Here is a 17,735-nt window from a genome sequence, read left to right as displayed (position 1 = left end):
TAAAATGTTTGCCAACCTTAAGTTACATATAAATACTTGTATTATTACTATCTAGGAAGTAATGTGTTAAATGTAACTGAATACTGGCTCTCATTTCTCTTTCATGTGAAACTTAGCTTTTATTATTATTATTATCAGAATGTAAATTTTTCATGGTCTTTAGATGATGTTTGTTAAAAATTTTCTAGAAATTTTTTTTGGGTGAAAAATAAGTACTGTAAAAATTATATTAATCAAGTTATTTGCCTGTGAAGTACAGGTCATCCAAAAGCAGTTCCCCACTAAATGCTTCAGATTTTAAAGAGATGATAATTATTGATTCCACTTCTGTTTTATTCCTGATAATGATATGTACACAGCCAGTGGAGGATGGTATTTCTATGTGCCTCAGGCAATCTTTTCTCTTGCTGGGAAGGCTGTAATACTTAGAAGACATATTTTACTTTCATATTGCAATTTTGTTAAAAAATGATTTTAATTAATAGATGTAAGACATTTTTGCATCTTTCTAAATATATGTAACTAAATGCAATTAATTACTTAAAGCACTAGAAGATGAAGTATAAATTCTGTTTTCTATGTGTAATGATGTAAGCTCTTGTCATTAGAGGGCATCTCAGAGCAAGCCTGATGCCATCTCCCATGAAGCCGAGAGGCAGAATGAAGGCTCAGGAGCAGCAGAAATCAACATGGCACCTTCTGGTAGTGGTCAGGTAAAAGAATCATTTTATTTACTGAAATTAGATATTTAAAAATGGTAGCATAGTTAATTTGCCTTTTATTATAGCATGAACACTTTAAGGTTACTGGGTTTTGGGCTGTTTAGGTTTCTTCAAAAGCTAAAGGATTGATCTTTTTTTTTTTTTTTTTTGGCACTGACAACACTCCCAAAACTACCAAGAATATTTTAATCATCCTCAGTATTCAAAAAAATAATGAAATAATATCCAGAGTTTAGTTTGAATTATAAGCTTGTTTTGTAATAGATATAAAATGTAAATTTCCAACCATTTGAACTGTTTATTTTTGGTTAGAACAATATCATCCCCATCTATAAAAATTGGCACAAAAATATTTGTTATTAGATTAGGCACTTATCATCATCATTCTTCTTTCTCATTCTATTTCTAAACTTTGTAAAACTGGAAATGAAAATAAGTTCACTTTTAAAATAATTTTCAAGTTTATGAAAATTTTTGTTTTTTTTCTATCAGCTTTTTATTTTTAATGTAAGGAACTAAATAACCTTTTTCCTATCAAATCTTTTAACATTTTGATGTCTTATATTTTTAGTTTCTAATAAAATTCTATTCAGAATTTTTTAATTTTTCAAAACTGAAATCTCTGCTGATCCTTAAGAAAATATTCTTAAAATTTGTTAAATGTATACTTCCAGTATTTCAGTGAAATTTTACTACTGAAATCAGTATATTCATAATGATTCTTTAGTCTACATTAAAAATGGAAAAAAATTCTAATCTCTCATGCTTGACTGTGGCTTTACTAGTTAACAGTTTCAAATTTTTCTAGTTATAATGCTTTAGGTTTAAGAAATACCTTTTTTAAAATGCCTTTTAGCTCAGTTTTCTTTAGTATACATAGAAAAATAGATGGAAGGCAAAATTCAGTCATATTTGGTAATGAAAAAAAAACTTTTTGTTTATGCTTAAACTTCTTTTCAGTTTGCTATTTCCTTACCCTATCCATATCTCATTTATGTATTTTACTTATCTTTTTTTTAATAATATGGGGTTTTTTTTGCAAGGCAATGGGGTTAAGTGACTTGCCCAAAGCCACACAATTAGGTAATTATTAAGTGTCTGAGGCCGGATTTGAACTCAGGTCCTCCTGACTCCAGGGCCGGTGCTCTATCCACTGCGCCACCTAGCTGCCCCTCATTTAAGTATTTTAAAGATGCCATTTGTGGGTACAGCTAGGCGGTGCAGTAGATAGAGTACTGCCCCGGAGTCAGGAGTATCTAAGTTCAAATTTGACCACAGACACTTAATAATTAGCTTTGTGGCCTTGGGCAAATCACTTAACCCCATTGCCCAAAATAAAATTCTAAAAAATGCTTTTGAAAATGCCATTTTCATAACCTTCTTCCTTAATAGCGTAAGGTACTCACAGTATTCCTTTTGTTAGTCATTTTGACATTATTTGTTTTAGGGGATTAAATTCACACACACACAGAAGCAAAATTAATTATAGAGAGCCATTTAAAATTTCATTATATCATCTGTAAAAAAGTAGTAAAAAGAGCACTTAATTTGGAGTCAGACAATCTGGATTCAAATTCTGACTATGCTTCTTACTACGTGTAGAACAGTGGTTAAATCACCTTTCCTCTCTGGACCTTAGTTCCTCATATTACAAAATGAAGAGGTTGGACTGCATGACTTCTAAAGCCTTCTTTTTCTAAATATAAGAATCATTATAATCCCACTTTTGTGTATTTTAAACAGGAATCTATTGATTTTTCAAGGTTACTGAGGCTGATTCTTCCATGAAAACTCAGTATTTTTCATCCCAATGTGCAAAATTTATGGCACTGAACTTTATGGTTTATTTCTAGATAGACAGGAGCCTTTACAATGGAGTACATTGATCTACTTATTTATTTCATTGCCATGTAAGTCAGAGAAGGTCATGGGAATTGAACCAAGTAGGAACTAAAAGGTAGGGTATTTGCAGAAATATCAGTAGGTAAGTTGAAGTCCCTAGTATGAGAGCAGGAGTTGTGGTAGAGAAAAAGGCTATGAGCTGGGAATTAAAGTTGAGGTAGAAAAGATATTCTAGGCAGGGCCTAACGAGAACAAAATAAGATACTTGTTAGGTCATTTTATTTTGTGATTTTACTCAGCCATAGTAGGAGAATGATATTTAATAAGAATAATAGGCATTGGGAATACATAGAATTGATTAGTTGAGTGAAACTTACTTACCTGGGATGTCCATTGTATTCTACGTAGCACCAAATTCTGCCTGGAGCTTACTGTCACTCTTTTTGTTCTCAGGTGATCAGAAAATGTCAAAAGTGTGACCTTTTATTCTCCTAAGTCAGTTAAATCTCAGTAGTGTGTTTGATGTCTTTAAAGAAAAAACTGACAAGGGGCAGCGGAAGTTAGGACAGAGGATTCCATGGTTTTTCAATTCACAATACAACACAAGGTCCAGAGAGAAAAGGTGATTTATTCACTATTCTACATGTAATAAGAAGCATAGTCAGAATTTGAATCCAGATTGTCTTGACTCCAAATTGAGTGCTCTATTTAACTACTTTTTACAGTTGATATAATGAAATAATTTTTAAATGGATCTCTATAATTAATTTTGCTTCTGTATATGTGTGTGTTAATTTAATCCCCCTAAAACAAATGTCAAAATGATTAATAAAAGGAATTGTGTCTCAGTAATATTTTTTGTTTATGTTTTTATTTTTTTGCTGTGCTTAAAGACCAAAAGAAATGTGTCCTAAAAACTTAGTAGTGGTTTGGAAAAAAAAAACACATAACTTGAAAGAAAAAGTAATCTTAATTGACACAGTGGATCAAGTATCAGACCTGGAATTAGGAAGATCTGAGTTCAGAACTGGTTTCCGACACTTATTAGTAGTGTGACTCTGGACAAACTACTTAACTCTGTTTGTGTCATTTTCCTCATCTGTAAAATGAGCTGGAGAAGGAAATGGCAAACCACTCTAATATTTTTGTCTAGAAAACTCCAATTAGGGTCATGAAGAGGCAGACATGACTGAAAGCCCTGAACAGTAACAATAAAACACAGTTACAAATGGTATGGGTGCACTGTCAGGCAGTTCAGTTTCTCAAACCTTAGACTCAGACTGGACCTTGGCACTCTCATTTCTTGTTCTGTGTTGATTTTCACCTAATTGCTTTTTATCACAACAATTGCTACAAACCCAACTTTGCTAGAATAGTGCATCATATTCAAGAAGTTACTGGCATAGCCAAAAGTACAAGTAAGCAAAAACTTATTTTGAAATGTTGGAGAATGAATGTAAGGTGATCTAATGTAGAAAACAAACTACTTCTAACTAATCATTTAAAGAGTATCCAAGAGTGTGCTTTTCGCTTGGAAATTTAGAATTATCCCTTAGCACCCTGGAGTACTGTGGCACAGAGTTTGGAAACCTAGGAGTTAAGACTATTGCTCCTACCATTATCCATCCCTTGATGTTTAGATCCTTATGGTCTTCTAGAGCAACGGTGTCTCACTTCAATAGAAAGAATCCTTACTGACACATAATGACTCAGAAAACAATTAACATTATTTGCATTGTATTTTAATTTATCATTAAACACTTCCCAATTATGTTTTATCTAGATGCTCACCATAATGGACTTTTGCTAGTATCTTGGATGGAGTTTAACACCTCAATTTTAGGGAAACTTCCACCTCTTAAATGACTTTATTACTGATCTCAGTCAATTATTATTTCTGGAATTCTAATAGAAACTTGATATAGACAACCCTAAAGGAGAAAATGGAAAATTAAAATAGGAGTATTATAAAAAACTAAATATGTGACTAGATACAGGAAAACAAACCCAGCAATTCCAAGTCTCACCTCCATCCCAGGTCTAAACAATTGTGTCCATGTGATGGATAGTAACACTTTTGCAACTCTCAGTGGATCTGTTGACGTAAAGCTATGTTCCTATTTGAACAATACCACAGATAGGGCATTGGCAAAGATGATTTTTTTTTGCAAGGCAAATGGGGTTAAGTGGCTTGCCCAAGGCCACACAGCTAGGTAATTATTAAGTGTCTGAGACTGGATTTGAACCCAGGTACTCCTGACTCCAAAGCTGGTGCTTTATCCACTACACCACCTAGCCGCCCCTAGATGATATTTTCTATCTAGAAACTCATCCCTATAATATGTCAGGAAGAATTAACTCTGTATCATCACTCATTTTTGTGTTCCCTGGCTTACCAGCCAGTGACCTTACTTTCCATGAGAGCCCCATGGTTGTGGTGGGGGTAGAATAGGTATAGGAAAACAGGAATACAAAATCATCACTTTATGAGATGATTCTAAAGGATTGACTTCCTTCTATTGAGCACTGGGTAGACACTTTCAAGCACTGCCCTTTTTCCATGTCTTCTTTGAGAGGATTTGCATGATAATTAAAGGGGCCAGTAAATCCTACATTACCATAAGAAAAAGGCTACAGTAGATTTGCCTTTTGCCACTACTTACACCAGGTTGGAGTAAAGTGGTTAGAAGTAAAGAGAGCAGCCAGAAATAACAGAACAGTCAAGAATTAAGTACCAGGCAGGGAGGCAGGGTAGTATGCTGATCATCAAATTATTTAGAGGTGACTGATTGAGTGCTGGAAATCAAGAAAAGGACTTTCAGGTGTACCATTTAAGCTAGCTATGAGTTTAAAAGGAAATATCAACAGCTGTTCCAAACTTATGTGGGAGCAAACATTCATGAGTTTTTGTATTGCCCCTGGAGAGTGACCTTATGACTGATCAGGACTAGAAAATGGTAGCATCAACATAGTTGTGTAAAGGAATAATTTCCAATTACTTGCTGTTGAACCCTCCTGTATGATTTGTGTCTCCCTCAGATTATGTGCTTCCTGAGAACAAGAATGGTCTTTTTTTTTTTTAATATTTATATCACCAGCACTTACAATAAGCACTTAAGAAATGCTTTTTTCATTCATCATGCAACCTCATCTGTAAAGAATTTTTGAATATGAATATGTTCATTTAACATGAAATGATATACACGAATTATTATAAAACTCATTTTCTTTGAATCAAAACAAAACTAGGTTGAATGATCTTACTCATTGATTACTTCACTGAACACAAAGACCATTCTTTGAAGGGCTAAAATTAGGGGAGTAAAATTTTGCCACAGTTTTGTTGTAGGTACCAATTAACAGGTTATAGTTATCATAAAAGGTAGTGATTAGAATATCAGGAAATGTTGGGAGTATGTAGAACAGTGGAAGGTGAGATGAAGGGAAGTATTACGGATTGTTGAACAAAAGTAGGTGTAACAACCTGATTTTTAGCTTTTGTTTGTAGAGTAGGATTCCATCCCATCTTCCTACCCTTGAATTAATTGATGACATACTCCTTGGGGTAATACCCAGCTTTACAAAGCTTAGACCATTGGTCTAAGATCAAGATTATTTACAAAAATGATTTTGAATACAAATAAGTACCAATGATTAAAATGCCAATTTTCTCAAAAATTATAAGGTAATCAAATGTCATCTATATAGAAATTGTAGTCTGACAGCTTCATAAATACATAAAGTTGCTTGAAATGAAGTTGCTCTTTGATTGTTTTTAAAAAGTTTAATCAAAAATTTGTATAGTAAGGAAAATGATTTTTTTTCTTATTTGGTAACTCAGAAACACAGAAAACTGCCTCAGTGCCAGGAAGAAATCCTGCCTCTGACACATTCTGGCTTTGGCTCTCTAAAACCAAGTGGCCAAGATAATGTCTACTTGCATTGACAGAGAATGTTTCCTGGAGCTCCTGTACCAATAAAATCACAAATCCAGAACCTATTCCTAAGGAGGGATTATACAGTTACTTCATTACCAAGCAAATATATTATTGAATTCAAAGCCTTTCTGTATTACATTAAAAGATAAAATGATAAAAGATGGAATAGGTAATTGTAACTTCATTTGTCTCCCTCTTCTCAAGCTTACTAGCTCCATATCTCTAGTTCCTATACTCTCAGCAGAGGACTTTACTTCTCCTTTGCATTGAAAATTGAGATCACTCTGCTGGTTCATCATCAAGTTCATTCTCCCTAATTTTAGGTGTTCCTTACAGCTCTTAGGTCCCTTACTTTCTCTCTCTATACTTGTTCTCTTGTTGACCTTATCGTTTCCCATGGATTTATCAACCCTTTATCAGTGACATCTAGGACATCAAAGGCAAATACTTTTTTGTAGGAACCCAGATTCATAACCCTGAGCATTATGATTTCTCACTCCCCTCCATTGCCAAATCTTAGAAATAATTGCCATGTTTTATCTTTTACATTCAAATCCTTTTCTCTACTTAGAGAGCTCTCACTTTAGGCTGTTATCACTTCCCACTCACAACCTCCTAATTTGTCTCCCACCATCTCTCCCTATATCAGGACATGCTATACATTACATCCAAAATGACTTTCCTTAAGCACAAATATGACCATGTAATTCTACTCAATCCTTACTGTCAAATAGAAGGAGACAGAGTCAAGATGGCTGATAGAGAAGTAGTACTTTTGCCTTAATTCCTCACAATGACTTCAAAAATGCGCCGAACAGAATTCTGATAGGAAAAGCCAAGGAAAATTTGGTGAGTCATTTTTCCAGCCCAGAGTAACTTAGGAAGATAGAAAAGTTTAGAACTTAGCAATAGCAATAGGCAATAGCCCAAAATCCAGAGCTGGTTAGGGAATTAAACACCTGGGCAAAAAGAGAATGCAAAGGACCCCTGTATTAGCAGATCTTGCAGAGCCATCTTGACCTTTCACTGAGGTCCTACCAAACCAATGAGAACTCCCATGGGCTGAGTGAAAAGTAGGTCCCAGGCTGCATTCAGTCATACACTACATGTTCATAATCATCTCCCTGTGTTCGTTTGTAGAGGGATGACAAAGGATGGAGGGGCAGCAAAAATACTTGGGGTCTTTTCATGTAATTGAGTCACCTCTGCCATGTTGGGCTTGGTTATCATAATAAAGAAAAGGGAGGAGGTCCTCTAATTAGCTTTCTTTGCTTAAGCAACTAAATTTAAAATTTGCAGTTCACTGCTCTGAGACCTATCAGAATTTGTAATCATATAATATTATGTCATTTAACCTTATACAATCATATCAACTGATTTTTATTGATTTCCCATTAATCATCTGTCACAATATCTAGTCTACTACACCCCACATGCCAGGAGCAACCTATTTATATAATCTCACAAATATCTATTTCAGGATCCAACTGTAAGTATCCTTGTCTAATTTCCTCATTTCTTTAGCTCAATCTGAATCTCACTCCATAAGGGTTCAAGGACATTGAATCTACCTGGCCACATAAGGAGGATTGTGTTAAGGTGGAGAAGTAGACAGAAGATTCAATACTATGAAACTAGATAGAAGATATGTGACTAGAAACTAAGTTGAAATAATTTTTTTCTCTTTTTTAGTGTTTACTCTGAGCAAGAAATTACCCAGATCTCCCATTTTAAGGAGGGAGATTCCACAACAGTAGACAAGGGAGAGGCCATAGAGTGAGGAGGGAAGTCAGAAACAATCTATTGAGAATAAAAGAAAAGAATTAGAAAAAAAAATCCCAAAAGCCAGATGGCAGCTTAGATACCAAAGAGAAAAAAAATTAAGCAATATTCATGGTCAGAGACATAAAAAAATTCCCCTCTCCCAAATCATACTCCATTGAATAAATATTGTTTTACTAAAGAAACTTTCCACTGAAAAAGAAAATTCTGTGAATTGCCCAGATAATCATAAAACCTAAAGCAAGAAATTCCAGCGTGTTTCAAAAGAGAAATGGAACTCCTAAGAGAAGCCATTAATATGGAAAACAAGTTGGAAATTAGAGCTCTCAAAGCATAATTAATACAGATAATTAAACAACTTGGAATAAGTGAGGGAGAATTTTTAATTCAAATTTTGGAAAAAAAGACACATTTGGAATTCAAATAAAAGAAAATTTTACATAAAAGAAGCAAAAAGCAAATTTCATTAATCAGGCTTATGGAATCATAGATCTAGAGTTTGAAAAAATCATATAGTTCAGGAACTCAATCTGAGACCTAGAAACTTGGTTGAGATATAGGGTGATAGATATACATATGGATAATGATATTTCAATATAAATGATTTCTTTGTAATCCTTTGTTTTATATTATGCATTTAAAAACTTTTTTTTTTCCTGAAAAGGAGTCTATAGGTTTTACCAGGCTCTCAAAGAGGACTGTAGCAGACACAAACAAAAAAAAAGTTAAGAATGTATGGTCCTTTATTTACCCATGAAAAATCTGAGTGACTTAGGGGTAAAATGACTTGTTAAAGGTCACATGGGCACTGATAGTGTCTGATTTCAAACTGAGCTTCAAAGGTTACAAGTTCAGCAACTGTTGCTACTGTAATATACTGATTCATATGAATTTTATAACATGAATGCTGTACTGTAGAAAAATATAAGAGAACTGCCCAGAATTTTTGAATATGGAAAGCAATATGTTGATAAATTAAATTCACAGATTACTGTTGATGAACCATCAACAAAAAACACTACAGTCTTGTCTAACACCACTCCTTCAAAAAGATGAGTACAATATTATGGAAAAATCAGCAAAGAAATTCTCTCATGCTTCTAAGTTATTGAATAATTAAGAAACAAAGTGTGTCACTAAATGTCAGGCTCTAAAAAAATAAATGTATAAGAGAATTCTAAAGATTTAGGGTTACTGTTAGGGAAAGAGGAAAAACTATATTAAATTTAGTGAACTTAATCCCTACAATCCACTGTAAGTAAATTATTATCTTTTATGGGAGGATAACATAGTAAGAGGTTGCTTAAACAGAAAGAGATAAGATGAACCAAAGGGGAACCTGTACTTCACTCATAGTAGGTAAATAAATTTCTTCATTCTCTCAACAAGTTGGGCTTAGGGTGGACCACAGGAGAGTGGGGGAAGAGGAATGAAGGGATAGAAAGAAGACAAAGAATGAATGAACTCTTGTTAAGCTCTTACTATGTGCTATGCAGAGGGATAAAAACAGGAAAGCAAAATTGTCCCTCCTCTTCTGGAGCTGAAACCTCACTTGGTGGAAACAACACCAAAAAGAGGTTTTTACTGTAGGGTTTCATGGCACGGCCCAGGAATCCTTAGGGTACTGAAGCAGAGAAAACAGTAAGACCTAGTGATCCTCAAGATCCTTTAGATGCCCTCCAAGATCACGTTAAAGTTGTGTAAGCAGCCTCATTCAACCTGTAATTACTGACCTGAAGAACCCAGGCCCTTAGACATTAGGAAAAAAGATATTCTGGTTTCAGGTTATTCTGGGCTGGTAGTGGACTGGGACAGTGGAGAAAGGCTAACGTATAATCCGTTTCTATTGTCCAATGAATTTTACCCATGAAGCTAAGTCATTAACATGTGTTCTAGATAATGGGGATAGAGTAGCTGTATTTATCTGTATGTTTGTATCTAGAACTCCATAATGAGTTTCTCCACATAATAAGTTTCACCTGAGGAGATTGGGCTCACTGGGAAAAGGTCTTCTCTTAGCAAAGATTGTACTTTCCAAGTGGTAGTTGTCTTTCATGCTCAAGACCAGTATGAACTCAGAAGTACTCATAAATGGAGTTCAAATAGTACATATGAACATTTGCAGGGGGATGTCTCAAAATTTGTGCATCTCATGTTTTGGGGTGTTTTTTTTTGAGTTCCTGCAATTTTGCTTTGCTTATTGAGCACAGCTCCTCCTTTGGTACAGGCATACAATGGTGGGCAGTCCTTTGCCAGTGTATCCATGTCACATTCAATTCCAAGATGCTATAAGCCAAGACTAAAGTGGAGGGAGAATTGTTTGCAGATAATTACTCTTCCACTAATCAATCACACTTTCCAAGTATTTCCTAAAGAAGACATTTGGAACAGTTATTTCCCAAGATGATGGGGAATACATAGAACTAGATAATTATGGTGTAGACAGATTTCCTACTACATACCACTACTTCCCTCATTAGAACTGAAATTTCTAGTAGTGAAATGGGGCAGAGACACCGCCAAAAATCTCTGCAAATATACTAACATTGAAATACAACTTCACTGACCTTGGGCAAGTCACTAAACCCTGATTGCAAAGAAAAAGAAAATTGCATTTAGTACTCTAAAATTTTGTCTCATAAGGGTCATAGAATAAAGAAATAAAGTTCTAGAAAAATCAGTGTCAAGAAAATGACTAGGGGCAGCTAGGTGGCGCAGTAGATAGAGCACTGGCCCTGGAGTCAGGAGTACCTGAGTTCAAATCCGGCCTGAGACACTTAATAATTACCTAGCTGTGTGGCCTTGGGCAAGCCACTTAACCCCATTGCCTTGCAAAAACTAAAAAAAAAAAATATGACTAAATTATTCAAAGATTTATTGATTCTTTTTTCTGACAGTTTACATTTCAGAATCTGACCATTTTCTTTATTGCATTCTGTAAGTCTATTTACACTTAAATTTATTTTACATCTTATAATGATTTCTTTTGGATTTTTATAGTTGGTATTTGATTCTAGAGACTAACTATACCCCATTATGGCATTTTCACAAATAATAATGTTCTTCTAAATACTCTAAGAAATGGACCTAAAATTAGTTTTATAGTGAATAGTTTTATATATTAAAGGAGCTTGATCAAGATTTACTATGCATCAGATGAATTTTTTTTAAAAATGGGAGATTCAATCAACATCAAAAACAAGAATTTATAACATAAAAAGACCAATAATAGGGGCAGCTAGGTGGCGCAGTAGATAGAGCACTGGCCCTGGAGTCAGGAGTACTTGAGTTCAAATTCAGCCTCAGACTTAATAATTACCTAGCTGTGTGACCTTAGGCAAGTCAATTAACCTCATTGCCTTGCAACCCCCCCCAAAAAAGACCAATAGTACTAAAATAATTTTTAGAAATTTTAATGTCTTCTCAGTTTTGAACAAGTCTAACAGAAAGATTAATGGGAAAATCTAGAATTAAACAAAGTACAGATACACCAGACCTAAATAAACTTACAGCACCTTCTAAATAATACTATTTAAGAATATGCACATCTCTTAACACTGTACTAAAAATTTATAGAAATTGAATGTATTAGAGCAAAGAGATATTACAAATAAATACAAAGATAGAAAAAGTAAATATCCTTTACCAATCATAATGCAATATGAATAATAATTCAGAGAATATAAACAAAAGACACAAATGGAAACAGTGAAATTATAAATAATGAGTGATTATGTAAAAGAAAATTATAATGATGAAACAATATATTAAAATATCTGAGATGCAGCCAAAGAACTTCTCAGGGGAAAATTATACCCCTAAAGACATGGTCTAATAAAATAGAAACAGTTGATTAATGAACTCAATATGCATTTTTTATATTAGACAGCAAATAAGTAAACCCAAAATAAACACAAGAGATACGGAAAATTAGAGGAGAAATAAACTGGGAAACCAATAAGACTATAGAAATTATAAATAATTATAAAAATTGTTTTTTTTTAAAGTTAACAAAATTGATAAACTTGTAGCCAACCTAATTAAAAGGAAAGCTGCAAAAAATAAAATAAGAAAATTGCAACACGGTGAAACAATAAAACCAGAAGAATTCAAAAATGAAAAGATTTATCATAACTTAGTAAGTATAGTTATATATCGACTAAGAAATAGAATACCTTCAAAAATATAACCTGTCCAAACTAATAGAAAAGAGACCACAAATAATCTAATTTTAGAAAATAAAACAGATCTAGTTGGAAATTTAAAAAAAAATAGCTCCTGGATCTGATGTATTCTTGGGAGAATTCTTATTATAGCTTTATTATAAAAATTTTAAGCCTGGCTAAATTACAAAAGCAAGTTTCAACATCTACTTCCAAAACCTTGAGTTTCAGATTCTCTCCCTTCCTCCCCTCCCCATTCCCCTCATTGAGAAAGCAGATAATTTGGTGTAGGTTAAAAATGTGTAGCCATGAAATATTACTACAATAGTCATGTTATAAAAGTAAACAATTCCCTCTGCCTCCCACTCAGAGAAAATTCAAGAAAAATAAAGGGAAATAAAAGAAAAACGTGCTTCAGACTGTATTCAGACACCATCAGCTCTTTCTTTGGGATGGATAGCATTCTTTATTATATTTCAAACAGAGAAATTGCTACATATTTTTCCCCACAGTTGTTATGCCTAGCGGTATTTCCCTCTATCCTATTCCCCCACCCCTATTTGTTCTGTTCTCTTTCTCCTTTCGTCCTGTCCCTTTTCAAAAGTGTGTTGTATCTGACTACCCTCTCCCACAATCTTCTCTCTCTTCTGTCATTTTACCTGTGTCCCCCCCCCCCCCCCCCCCCGTCCCCTTTCTCCCCTCCCATTCCTTTCCCCTCCTCTTTTCCTCTAGGGTAAGATAGACTTCTATACCCAATTGAGTGTGTATGTTATTTAGTCTCTGAGCCACTTCCAATGAGAGCCAAGGCTTACTCACTCCCCTCATTTTCCTCCTTTTCCACTCCATTGCAAAAGCTATTCCTTGCCTCTTTTATGTGAAATAACCTACTTCATTCTACCTTTCTTTCCCCATTCTCCCAGTGCATTCCTTTCTTTGCCCATTAACTCCATCTTTTTAATAAATTATTCCTTCAAATTCAACTCCCTCCTGTGCCTTGTCTATACACACACACACACATATATATATTAACTTGAAGGTCAAATTTTCTGTTCAGGTCACCAGCAAAGTTTGAAAGTCTCCTGTTCCATTGATTGTCCATCTTTCCCCTGAAAGAGTATGTTTAGTTTTTCTGGATAGTTGATACTTGGTTGTAATCTTAGCTCTTTTTCCATTCTGGAATATCATATTCCAAGCCCTATGAGCCCTTAATGTAGAAGCTGTTTAATCTTGTTTATCCTGACTGTAGTGCCATGATATTCGAATTGTTTCTTTCTGGGTACTTATAATATTTTTCTCTTTGACTTGGGAGTTTTGAAATTTGGCTATAATATTTCAAGCAGTATTCATTTTAGGATCTCTTTCAAGAGGTTATTGGTGAATTCTTTCAATTTTTATTTTACCTCTGCTTCTAAGATATCTGGGCAGTTTTCCTGGAGTATTTCTTGAAAAATGAAATCTAGATTCTTTTCTTTTGCTCATGACAATCAGGTAGTTCGATAAAATTATCTCTCCTGGATTTGTTTTCCAGGCCAGTTGCTTTTCCAATGAGATGATTCATATTTTCCTCTAGTTTTTCATTCTTTTGGTTTTATTGTTTCTTGATTTCTCATAAAATTATCAGCTTCCCTTAGCTTCATTCTATATTTAAAGGAATTTTCTTAGGAGAGCTTTTATATTTCCTTTTCCATTTGGCCAATTCTATTTCTTAAGGCATTCTTCTCCTCATTGGCCTTTTGGATTGCTTTTTCCATTTGACCCAAACTAGTTTTTAAGATGTTAATTCTTCAGTATTTTTTTGTATCTTCTTCAAGCTGCTGGTGTAGTTTTCATGATTTTCCTGCATTGCTCTTTATTTGATTTTCAAAATCTTTTTTTTGAGTTCTCCCATAACATGAGACCAATCCATATTTTACTTGGAGGTTTTGCATACAAAAGCTTTGACTTTATCGTCTATGTGTGGATTTTTTTTTCTTCTGTTGTGTGCTCATTTCCCCAGCCTATGACTTGATTGTTAAGGTGGGGCTCTGCTCTCAGGGTGGAGGATGCACTTGTAACAAGCTTTTGAAGATTTTTTGCAGTTGTTTTCAGAGACACCACCCAGAGACCTCAGTTCTTCCCAGGTCTTATGAGAGGCTCCTATTGCTCTTCTGGCCTGTGTATGACCACAAGCACTCCCCTCTGTCCTGGAGCATAAGGACGTTTCTGTTCTACAATGGCAGTAAAGCCCCTCTTCCTGTGAATGGGCAAAGCCACAGAGCCCTGCCTCAGGAGTAGATAGCAAGAGACCTCTGAAATCTCCCAGACCTCCTGGACTGAATGCTCTGGAAGCAGCTGCCTGCTCCTGCTTCCCCAGGGGTGGGGGATCTTCATTTAGGCCTGAGCTGCACTGGGCTCTGCTCTCATTCTGGTTGGCAGAGCTTTCCTGCTGAGCTTCCTAGTTGTCTTGGAAATCCCTGGGCTGAGAGGTCTGGAAACTGCCTTGTTGCTATGGATCCAGGTGCTCCATAGGCTGTTCCTGGATGGCTGGAGCCAGTTCATTCCAGTGCAACTGTGCTGCAGGCCTTTCTAGCCCTGTGTGACAGACCCTTCCTGTGGATCTTCCAAGTTATCTTGGGCTGGAAAATTGTTTCACTTAGAGTTTTTGTGGGTTCCGCCATTCTAGAATTTGGTTAGAGGCGTTATTTTAAAGGTATTTGGAGTGATCTGGAGGAGAGCCTGTGGGAATTCCTGCTTTTACTCCACCATCTTGGCTCCATGCCTGAATTGGTATATTTTTACTACCTCATAATAGATTTTAACTATCCTTTGCTTCTCATCAGTGTTTGAATTATTGAATAGAATTTATGTTGGAATAAATCTTATTTGTTTTTTGAACATCTGCAAACAGATATATCAGAACAATACTTAACATACACAGGTTGATTGGTATATTTTCTAATATCTTTCTTAATTTGTAGGGCTCTCTTGCACAAGTGGATCATGAAACAGCCAGTGGTATGAGTGCTGGTAGCACTTACTCTGTCCCTCGAAGGCTGACAAGTCATCTGGGTACCAAGGTAACCGAAGATTACAAACCACAGGTTGCTAACACTACATTCTTACTAATACTATACAATATACTTCTTATACCAGTACAGGCATACCACACCTAACATTCATTATTATGCAAAACACGACTTAAGCGAAATAATCATTGGAATATCGATAGCAATTCTATTACAATAATCATATAAGTAGTAAATATATTGCTTGGAAGACAAAATTTGAATTGTAAATTATTAAAACAAGAGGAGAGAAATGAGATTCTAAAATTTTTCTTTTATTCTCTTTTGCAGAACACTAACTTTTTAATAGTCATTGTTTTCTTATTGCCTGAATAATAGCCAGTAGATATATGGTTTCTCAGGAAGAGGGCTGGTAGATAGCTACCAAACACATGATAGAGTAGGGTTTTGCATAATGGTACAGTTGAATTTAGTTTAAATATATTAATAACAAACATTATTGCTAAACAAAATTGATTTCAGCGAGTGTGTTTACAGTTCCAATATCAATTTGACGGTCTTTATACACATAAAAATATTCTGGATACAACTCATTTAGAGTTCTATATCACCCTATTATTACAGTCTTTAAAAGACCCCAACTTTGGGGGGCAGCTAGGTGGCACAATGGCTAGAGCACTGGCCCTGGAGTCAGGAGGACCTGAGTTCAAATCCAGCCTCAGATGCTTAATAATTACCTAGCTGTGTGGCCTTGGGCAAGCCACTTAACCCTATTGCCTTACAAAAAACAAAACAAAAAAAAATCAACCTTGATTTTTTTTTATGAGACATAAATTAAGGGAAACTAGAAATCATATATTGTAAAAATGTTAAGCTGATTTTTTTTGAGTGCTACTAAAGTGGAAAATATTTTAAATTTAACCTCATTCAGTACACACAGTTAAATTAATAAATGCTTCTTTATCCTTTCCTTTCTTTCCTTCCTTTTCTCCCAATATATGTACAAGACTAAAATTTATATGTGATAGAATAATATCCTCTTTTCAGTCAATATTTCATCATTTGAAAAGAGTATTCATGTAGTAAACTTTCATCCTCTAAATAGTGGCTTATGGTGCTTATGATAAGCAAAAAAGAAATTATTTGGTTTCACTTAGAAAAACATTGTTTCCTCAGAAATTAAAATATTTTAAAAGTATTTCACTAAATTTTATAGTTTACTAATTAATTCTGAACCTGTTTTATTTCCCATGATAGAAAAGTGTCACTTAAATGTATTTCTGTAGAGTTTTTTAAATTTACTCTTTAACTTATAATATTTTTGTCTATTTATATTTGTTTTCTCCCATTCTGTTGAAAATTGAAGAACTAAGCAATCAGCCCTTACATTTTAACCTTGGAATCTAACTGTTAATTTTAACAAGGGGAGGAAAAAGAAAGATTTGTGTGTTGAATGTTTTATTTAGTAATACTTCTTGGGGGGGGGGGTGACTAGGTGGCTGGCCCTGGAGTCAGGAGTACTTGAGTTCAAATCTGGCCTCAGACACTTAATAATTACCTAGCTGTGTGGCCTTGGGCAAGCCACTTAACCCCACTGCCTTATAAAAACAAAAAGAAAAAAGAAAAAAGAATTTATTAACACTTCTTTATAGGAAAAAAAAACATCTGCCCTAGTAATTCCTATTTTACAATGCTCCCATTTTTTGAAATATTATCTGCTCTCAGTTCAAATGTTTAGCTATCTTAAGAACTGACTAAGTTATAATGAAAGTATATTGCATTCTTTTGGCTAGTTCTACCTTTTAGTGTCCCTCAGTCAGATTGAGCTAATGAATTTTGCCATTCCTACCTTTACATATTTCTGTTTAGTGTATTCTAAATGAAATGTAGGAGATTACCCTTTTCCTGTTTACTTTGCCTTAATCAGGATAGCAGTAAATCTCTTCATCAAACATTTCTCCCATTTCTTCTAGAAAACCTGATGTCCAGTAATTAAATGAACTTTTCTTCCCATATGTTTAATAACAAGGTTCAAATTATATAGTAGGAATATCACTTATGGAAATTTGATTTCCTAATTTGGCTACCAGATTAGAACCTTAGCCTGTATCTAATATGACATCATATAATAGATTTTAGTGACATATCCTAGTATCAAGATTTATTGAAAATTAGATGTCTTGGCTACACACCTTCTAGTGTCATTTGCTTCATAATCCCTTTGTCAGTTTGGGCTCCTTATGTCTTCTACTACCGAACAGAGCAAGACTTCAGCCTTACAGA

The 17,735-nt window shown here is 34.6% G+C and overlaps 1 protein-coding gene across 5 annotated transcripts in view; it reads left to right on the top strand.

Moving 5' to 3' along the window:
* Positions 1-17,735, top strand: part of APC (APC regulator of WNT signaling pathway) — a 148,989-nt gene that overhangs the window by 90,061 nt on the left and 41,193 nt on the right. For all 5 annotated transcript variants that reach the window (XM_074200564.1, XM_074200563.1, XM_074200560.1 and 2 more), the window contains 2 exons: positions 609-713; positions 15,405-15,503. In XM_074200564.1, coding sequence (XP_074056665.1) covers positions 609-713; positions 15,405-15,503 — 204 coding nt within the window. The remainder of the gene's footprint in view (positions 1-608; positions 714-15,404; positions 15,504-17,735) is intronic.

Source organism: Macrotis lagotis, chromosome X (genome assembly GCF_037893015.1).
Source record: "Macrotis lagotis isolate mMagLag1 chromosome X, bilby.v1.9.chrom.fasta, whole genome shotgun sequence".
Taxonomy (NCBI): domain Eukaryota; kingdom Metazoa; phylum Chordata; class Mammalia; order Peramelemorphia; family Peramelidae; genus Macrotis; species Macrotis lagotis.
This window is presented reverse-complemented; position numbering and strand designations above follow the sequence as displayed.